The sequence below is a fragment of the Hordeum vulgare genome, chromosome 6H (assembly GCF_904849725.1).
Source record: "Hordeum vulgare subsp. vulgare chromosome 6H, MorexV3_pseudomolecules_assembly, whole genome shotgun sequence".
Taxonomy (NCBI): domain Eukaryota; kingdom Viridiplantae; phylum Streptophyta; class Magnoliopsida; order Poales; family Poaceae; genus Hordeum; species Hordeum vulgare.
In genome coordinates this window covers 550,525,867-550,535,067 of record NC_058523.1, presented here as the reverse complement: position 1 = coordinate 550,535,067, position 9,201 = coordinate 550,525,867, and the positions used below count along the sequence as shown (strand labels likewise).

The 9,201-nt window shown below is 43.8% G+C and overlaps 1 protein-coding gene across 1 annotated transcript; it reads left to right on the top strand.

Moving 5' to 3' along the window:
- The first annotated feature begins 3,497 nt into the window (after positions 1-3,497).
- LOC123401301 (glutathione reductase, cytosolic) lies at positions 3,498-9,201 on the top strand. The gene is made up of 16 exons (XM_045095075.1): positions 3,498-3,894; positions 4,002-4,066; positions 4,165-4,234; positions 4,664-4,735; positions 4,831-5,034; positions 5,351-5,424; positions 5,524-5,607; positions 6,496-6,583; positions 6,673-6,754; positions 7,085-7,158; positions 7,618-7,725; positions 7,844-7,908; positions 8,197-8,310; positions 8,505-8,604; positions 8,711-8,764; positions 8,864-9,201. Exons 1-16 carry the CDS (start codon positions 3,751-3,753, stop codon positions 8,957-8,959), a joined length of 1,494 nt encoding a protein of 497 aa, XP_044951010.1. The 5' UTR covers positions 3,498-3,750; the 3' UTR covers positions 8,960-9,201.

Here is a 9,201-nt window from a genome sequence, read left to right as displayed (position 1 = left end):
TTGGCTCAGGAAGGTTAACATGACTCGTGACCTATCAATACAATTTTGTGCCCTTTGGGCAAGTCTGGAACAAGTGCAGCTCTGCGATGACATTGCCGACGACATTGTTTGGAAGATGACCACTAGCATCAAGGACTTCAAGACATCTGCCTACGAGGCTCAGTTTCATAGGACGATCAATGCGGTCATGGTGTCGGTTTGAGGCAATTGGGCACCTCCCAAGTGTAAATTCTTTGCTTGGCGTGTCCTCAAGAATACAATTTGGAAAGCTAGCTGTTTGGAGAGAAGAGGATGGACCAACTGTGATTTATGTCAGCGATGGCCAGTGTATGAGGGTTGGGTTCAAGTGAACCCAACAAAATATGTCTCGTCCGTGCATGTAGATACTAGTTTGGTTCACTTGAACCCTGTAAAAAGTGATCGCGGCCCCATCAATTTTTTTATCTTTTTTTAGATAATTTTTTTTTCAGATGACGCTCATTCCATAATAATCATGTCACGTAGATAACAACATAAAGGGCCCAAAAGCCATAAGCAAACGTCAATGAATACATGTCCCGCACTAATCGTGAGTGATTAGCCTAAATGAAAACGCAAACAGCGTCGACTGGACGCCTCATCTCTCTTTATTCGTTTTCCTGTTCCCATCTCTTGACCCTCCTCTGTTCGTGTTGCTCGGCGCTCGGTAGCCACAAGCGATAACGACTCTAGCCCAAAAATTAAGGTAATTAGATTACATTGAGGCATCTCCTCGTTCTTGTATATGTTCCATCTTGTTTAATAGCATAGTACGATATGTATTTTCTGCCCTAGTTTAATGGTTTTGTTTTTCTGCCTCGACTTTGATCGATCTACATTATGAAGCTGTATTTTTGGAAGATAATTCAGTCATTAGATCCAGATAATGATACATGCACATCAAGGTCATCCATTAGAGATAGGTAAATTAAGTGGGTCAAATATCACTGCAGCTAGTCTCCTGAAGCTTACTATTCATACAAAAATTAACTTAGATGAATTAATTGCCTTATGATCCGCTGATGGGAAGAGAACTTCAGAATACACAATAAATCTAAATAAACAAGATGGGATCAGACACATATATTTAATGAAGGGACCTTGCAGGCCACCCTCCAATTTTAATTATCAAACTGTTATGTCTTGGAATCTTCAGTTTTTACTGCAACACAATTTGTAATGTGTGATACACATTTCTTTTCGTTACATTGTTTACGGATGTTATACTTTCTGTTGCAATTAGATTTTGATCTTTATAAATTGGCATCAAGTTTTCATAAAGAGTGAATAAACGAACCCAATGACCAAATTCCCTGGCTCCGCCCCTGATTTATGTTAGCTTTACGAGGGGGACTCCGAGTCGGCAGACTGCATGTTGTTCAAGTGTAGGTTCTCCGTTGAAATTTGGTTGCCGTCAAATCTTGGATCGATGCGCTGCATCACATACGGTTCCATCGGTTCGCGCTTGGCAGCAGGAAGCATGGTTCTGCGTGGTGGGTACAGGAAAGGTGAAATGGCCTCGCTCCTAATGTTTACTGTACGTCCGGGGAGTTGCAGAACGTGAAAAATGTGAGGGGGTTCGAAAACAAGTCTACTACGTCGGCCATAACAAAACAGCAAGAGCCGCGAGCATATTCACCTCCATCTCCACAACTCTCCAATCTTGGAGGCAAGCTGGAGCAGTTTTTCTAGAGCACCCGTTCGGGGAAATTACGTGAGGAGTACAAAGTCTGCGCCAGACTTTCCTATTTTTAGTATTTTTTCTACGTTTTTTTCCTGTTATGTCCTTTTGATCTTTTGATCAATCCCACCCTTTTGTATTCCCGTCATGCTTTCTGCTATCTTAATATATGCCAGCCAGCAGCTGGATCTTTCAAAAAAAAAAAAATAACCGTTGCCCGCATAAAGAACGGTCATGTCAATAACCGGACAGGGACGAAGCATTTGAGTTTACTCAAGCTGCCAGAGTAATCTATTCGTGGTGTGATGGGGCTGCTAAGAACCTTGTTAAAACTTTTTTTTTCTTTATTAATAAGATTTTATCTCTGTTTCGAGCAAAGAACAATGGTTGCTTTTTTTTCTTCAAAATCGATCGAGTCTTGGTTCGAGTACAACAAAATCGTGGCTGTTGGTTCACCGGCCGCCTGAACACGTCACCCCCACAGGATGGCAGGAGATCCAATGAGACGGCTATGTCACTGCTGATGCCTCTCTCCTGTGACCCGTCACTGCTGATGTAAACACGCGCGATTATGCACTGAATTGAGATGTTTTTTTTCTTTTCCAAACTGTACTACAGTACTAAACCTTTAGAAGTCCAATGCGCGAATGAATGGTTAGAGGAAATGTGATGTCTCCGATCCATAAGGATTTAAGTCCTCATACTCGTATTTATTTCTGTGTTTAATTTAGGATTTTCGACGATGCACATTTAGTGTGGAGAAGTTTCCGTCGATGATAAGGTGCCTACGATAATTTTGTAAATTTTAAAATGATGTGTTGGTTCAGTCTTTCGAAGATGCTCATAAAAATATGATATACATATGTACTCATGTATATAAACGTTTGCGTTTATATTGTGTTGAAAAAAGGAAAACATTTAAATAAAACCGGCTGATCTCTCCCCCCCCGTAAGCCGCTCTCTGCTGGCGACACGTGCTCTGCACGAGGCCCGCACACCACATCCCAGCCTTATCCTCTTCACACCCTGATCGTCTTCCTCGTTCCTCCATCCCTCACCCACTCCACCACTCGTTTCTTCCCATATGGGGAATCGGTTGATCCGATGGGGCGGCCGTCCAGCGCGTCACCGACGGGGTTGGGGGGAGCCGCGCTGTCGGAGGTGCTAAAGTGCGCCGACGATGGGAGCGGCAGGGGCTCCCTCGACCTCACCACAACAGTTGCCATTCGCTGCGCCGTCATTGTTGCGCTCCAGATCCAGTGAAGCATCGCCGGAGGTGCGGTGGGCCTTCGATGCTGCGTTGGAGCGCCGTCGTGCAGGAGTTCACGCTCCAATGAAGCATCGCCGGAGCTGCGATGGGCCGTCGGTGCTGCGCTGGAGCGCCGTCGTGCAGGAGTTCACGCTGCAACGAAGCATCGCCGGAGCTGCGATGGATCGTCGGTGCTGCGTTGGAGCACCCCCGCGCCAATGTCGCGCTGCAATGAAGCTTCACCAGCGGTTGCAATGAAGCTTCATCGACGACGCCAAGAGCTGCAATAAAGCTTCACCGGCGGTTGCAATGGAGCTTCACCGGCGACGCCAAGATCTGTGATGCAGCATCCGATCTGTAATGAAGCTCCACCCGCGCTGCAATGGAGCTTCACCACGACGAACGGTCGTTGCTCGGGGTGATCAGATCCGACGTCTGCGTAAAACGCATCTAATGGCTGGGAATCGACTGGTCTCTATCCGTAGCAGCCGCGGAAAAAAAAAAGTTGAGATACTTTGGCTAATAATCCTCGTGGAGCCGTGGAGGACCGGAGGCGAGCGACGCGAAGTGGGCCGGCTCCACGTCTCCTCTCAGGAAACGAATTTAATGACCCGAGGGGAGAAAAGCTTTCCGATCCTTCCTTCCTCGTCTCCGTACATAAAAGATCCATCCATCCATCCGCCGCTGATCCCGCACTACAGCTTAGCCGCACCGCACCAGCTCTGCTCCGGGATCCATCCTGCCATCCACCCAGGCCGTCGTCGTCCTAGGGTTCCGGGGCTGACCGGAGTTCCGTTCGGCCATGGCGCGGAAGGTGCTCAAGGACGGGGAGGCGCCCGTCGCCGCCGCAGACGACGGCGGGAGCTACGACTACGACCTCTTCGTCATCGGCGCCGGCAGCGGCGGCGTTCGCGGCTCCCGCACCGCCGCGGGCTTCGGGGCCAAGGTCTGCGCCCCTCCTCCTCCTCCTCCCACATGCTGCGGTTTGTCAGGAAGTTGGACCTGTTCAGCTGAGATTCGGTTGGTTGAACTCCGAGCTGATTTTTTCTTCAGGTTGCGATCTGCGAGCTCCCGTTCCACCCCATCAGCTCCGAGTGGCTGGGCGGCCACGGCGGGACGTGAGCGCACAATCCCGAGCTACTTTCCCTTCTCTGCATCTCTGTCGCTGGAACTACGTTTCTGAATCTTTCTATCTATGTGTGCTCGCTGCCTTCAGGTGCGTGATACGTGGCTGCGTCCCCAAGAAGATACTCGTCTACGGGGCGTCTTTCCGGGGTGAATTCGATGTGAGTGGCCTTGTACTACCGTCTTATATGCAAGCTAACTGTGTAGTAGTTGTTGTTGTTGTTGTTTCCACAACCATCCATGTTTAGGCCCTGTCAAGTACTCCATCCGTTCGCAAATATAAGATGTTTTCGACATTTCAATATGGACCACCTACATACGGACCAAACGAGTGAACAAACGCACTAAAACGTGTCTATATACATCTGGTTCAGAAAAATGCTAGTACAACGTCTTTTATTTGTGAAACACAGTATTGCTTCCTCGGTTGACCAAACTGTCAGACTCTTGCTGCACATTAAGCTATAGCAAACTATATTGTAGCTGCTGTCATCAAATCCAACAGTTCTTTTATTCTGGAGCTTGTTGTAATCTGCGTTGGGATCAAAGTTCTGGTGTGCTTATTTTCGTTACTTGTGTGACGAGTGCAGGACGCCAGTAATTTCGGGTGGGAAATCAACGGGGACATCAACTACAACTGGAAAAAGTTGCTGGAAAATAAGGTCAGACACGTCACCTTGGTTGAGCACATTCTTCGTTCATAGTCAGCACAAGTGTAGATGCCTGCAACCCAAGATCATTATTCTTTGACCTACAGACTCAAGAAATTGTCAGATTAAACGGAGTGTACAAGAGGATCCTTGGTAATTCTGGTGTGACGATGATCGAAGGAGCAGGAAGTATAGTTGATGCTCACACCGTTGAAGTTACCCAGCCAGATGGTTCAAAGCAAAGGCACACGACGAAGCACATATTGATTGCAACTGGCAGCCGAGCAACTCTGGTCAACATTCCTGGAAAGGTCTGGGAAGTTTCCCTTGAGAATTTTTTATGTTACTTCTATTACTGGGTGATGTTAGTGCTAACATGTTTCCTTAGCTCCTTGGTTTTATTCTGCCCGTGTCCCTTTGGTTTCAGAAAGTTTCTCTCATCTGACTTGCTTACTGTGATTGTCTTGACTTAGTGCTTCACATGAATAATTCTTTCAGTTTGGAACATGCTTAGTTAGCCATCTTCGTATGCCTTTGGGTTATCAAGAAACAAAATATTACATTTCACTGTTTTCTGTATTCTTCTTGATCATTCTGACCTATACCAATTGGGATATTCAATTGCAGGAGCTGGCTATTACTTCAGATGAAGCTTTAAGTTTGGAGGAGCTACCGAAACGTGCTGTGATTCTTGGTGGCGGGTATGGTTCTAGATTTATTTAGGTACCCTGTACCATACTGTTATTACTTTTATTGCCAATTCTTCCTAACCAACTTTTTCATCTTGCTCATCATTGCAGATATATTGCTGTTGAATTTGCTTCTATCTGGAAGGGGTTGGGTGCTCAAGTAGATCTATTTTATAGGAAAGAACTTCCTCTAAGGTATGTAGGTTGATCTGCTCTCAGCATGGGCACTGCACAAAATTTCTGGTCCTTTACCCAAATGATATCCTGCATAAATTCAGAAGGATTTCCATGTAGTTCGTGCAGTTAGAGATGTTATCTCACACTACAATGTGCCTGAAGTCGATAGTATAATGTTTTTTTTTACCTGAAGTGTCACTTATTTTCTTGAGGCACTCAGTTTAGTTTCCTTGACCATTATGATGTTCCACTTGCACATGAAAGTAAAAAGGCACCCAAGCGATGTATTTGATTGGTTTAGCATTATACTGAGAAGTGGATGGTGTGATTTTTAGCTTTTCCATTTAAGTAGTGATTGACATTGTTCAAATTGTTTGGAGCCTGTTATGTGCATGGATTGCATTAGGAAGTATCTAAATATAAATAGAATTTCATTTAAACAGGAAAGAGATAAGATTACAGATTGGATTGGTATCCTTCAAGTTATCACTTATGCTCAAGCAGTCCTCCTGTATAAGGGATAACATATGTACCCATAATCAGTCAAGCAATAATAGAACAACTAATCAATCTGTTATCTTCCTTATTCATCCTCCCAACCCTGTGGTCTACTCCCCAATCCCTGCGCTGTGATGTTTGGACATCTTCATGCCAGTAGTTACTACCCAGGTTGTTGCAGACTCTTGTAGAGCCCGACTCCTTGTCTGATTATAATTTTATAACACGTCTGCGTAAAAAATAAATTCTGTCATTGGCATTTAGTATTCTAAATTCTTATACTCCCTCCGTCCCAAATAAGTGTCTTAACTTTAGTACGGAGGGAGTGAGTATGTTTCATGCCACGGAGTTCTCCAAACATTAGTATCTGATAGAAAGGTGAATGTAACAATACATTGGCACTTGCAGGGGTTTTGATGATGAGATGAGAACAGTTGTTGCAAGTAACCTTGAAGGAAGGGGAATCCGATTGCATCCAGGGACAAATTTGACTGAGGTGATTTATGCTAATTTCATAAAGTTCAGTTCGCTTTCCTCATGTTCAAGCTGCAGTTTGTCTTGATCAATTTCATTTATGTGAACCAGTTGAGTAAAACAGCCGATGGCATTAAAGTTGTGACAGATAAGGGGGATGAGCTCATTGCAGATGTTGTTCTTTTTGCTACAGGTAATTACCATATTTTGTTTGTTTGTATTGACACTAAGTTTATCTGTTCCATCTAAGCATTTGTTCACACCATGCAATCAATAAAGGGACAGCCTGACACCTCCTGGTTACTTGTGTCTGTACAGCAAACAATTATACTGTATTCTGAAACTTGTACTGATTTATATTTTAAAAAGATAACTATTCACTTATTTGTTTGTCACATAGTGTCTGGATGTGGAAGAATCAGACACTTCTGATTTCCTTGCTCTGTTTAGAGTGTAATATTTATTTTGCATTGAATATGCAAGTTCAGAATTATTCTTATGCCTGGTTTTTAATTTGTGTAAGGTCGTGCGCCGAACTCCAATAGGCTGAACTTGGAAGCTGTAGGTGTTGAGGTTGATCAAATAGGAGCCATCAAGGTATATCTTCTTTATTCGCCATTTCTGTACCTCCTAGGTGATATTTTATATTCTTACATCTGAAATTTACTTCTCATATTTCTGTTTCTGCCCTGAGAAACCCACTTGTGGACTTGGGCCTGTGCTCATATTATGCACCGGGCATGCTATTAATTTCTGCATTGTCTACTCTGGCAATCCAAAATAGTATTTACTCCTCATATTTCTATCTCTACCCTGACAAACCCACCTGTGAACTTGGGTCTGCGTCCATATTCTGCACTGTATGTGCTGTTAATTTATGCACTGTGTACTTCAGGCATTCTGAATAATACAATTTGTTAATTTTGACTTCATGTCTGTTTAGGTTGATTGGGTTCGTGTACATATTATGCACTGGATTTGCTATTAATTTCTGGATAGTATACTTTTGGCACCCTTAATAATACAGTTGTTAATTTTGACTTCACGTCTGTTTAGGTTGATGAATACTCCCGTACATCAGTTCCAAATATATGGGCTGTTGGCGATGTGACGAATCGGATTAACCTAACACCTGTTGCTCTGATGGAGGCTACTTGCTTTGCTGTAAGTGACAGCTGTTGTTTGTAATCCCTTCACAGTAACTGGTTCTGGTAGTTCTGCTTGTTGTCCTTCTTTGTATTTAAAATCAGCACTATATATCTTCCCTATCTTTTCGTTGCAGAAAACTGTGTTTGGTGGCCAGACAGTTAAGCCTGATTATAAAGATGTACCTTGTGCTGTTTTCTGGTAAGTAATTACCTTAACTTAGTTAAAGTTACTTATTTTATACTTGGGTTTAGCACTTAGTTTCAAGGTTTTCTCTGAGAAACATGTGGTTCCGAACTTTGTTCTTGTCACTACAGTTAGAGAGTCTATTAATGACAGGATAGCTCCTTTTGTGTTAATGAAACATGTTGTCATTTACCCCTAAAAACCTCTGCTATACTACCAGCTTCTACGGTTTTTCAAATGTACTACTTATTGCTTTATTATTCCCTCAGTGTTATAATATGAGATTATGTTTTGTCAAATTAGTATTCCGCCGCTATCTGTCGTGGGTCTTAGCGAACAAGAGGCTTTGGCGGAAGCCAAGAATGATCTTCTTGTTTACACATCAAGTTTCAATCCAATGAAGAACAGCATATCCAAGTAAGTATCTTATGTATCGTGAGATTATCTGTTTTGCAGTAGTTCCACCTTTCACCCTTGTGTGCTCATTAAGAGATATATCGGTGTCTTCATTGGTTTGTGCACCACTGCACTCTATCAACATTATGTTCCATATTGAGTTCCTTGTTCTCGTGGGGAAGGTTTCTGATTTTGTTTTTGTTTTTGTCTTAAAGACGTCAAGAGAAGTCTATCATGAAACTGGTGGTTGATGCTGAGACCGATAAGGTACTCGGTGCAGCCATGTGTGGACCAGATGCAGCTGAAATTATGCAGGTATAAGCATTCGTGGTATTCTTGTGTTCTTTTTTCAAGATGATTTTTTTTTCTGTTATCCGTTCGATGTATTATTTGCCTGAGCTTGTAAACGACAAAAATGCAGGGCATTGCTGTTGCGCTCAAGGCTGGAGCTACCAAGGCGACCTTCGACAGCACTGTAAGTCGAAAGAGATCTGCCTTCACACGAGAACGAGGTCTTCAGATCTCAGTGTTTTTTCATGTTCTAATAGAGGTACCATGTTGGCTGGCTTTGCAGGTTGGGATTCACCCCTCTGCCGCGGAGGAGTTTGTGACGATGCGGACCTTGACCAGGCGCGTGAGCCCGGCATCGAAGCCAAAGACGAACTTGTAAGCAAGATCCCTGCAATGTTTTGGACGAAAATTATACTGGTGCGGCGACGGGAACTGTAGACGTGGACTCTTGTTTCAGTTCGTTAGCCCTGCGCTTGGCATTTGACCTGAAAGGGTGATACGGTGTACGTATTTGATTGTGATAGTAATAAGTTTCTGCGGAACAGTTTGTACGGAAATCGTGGGTATTGTTGTGATTTCCAAGCCAAATAAGCCCTTGATGTTGAAATGTTTTCCCATTTA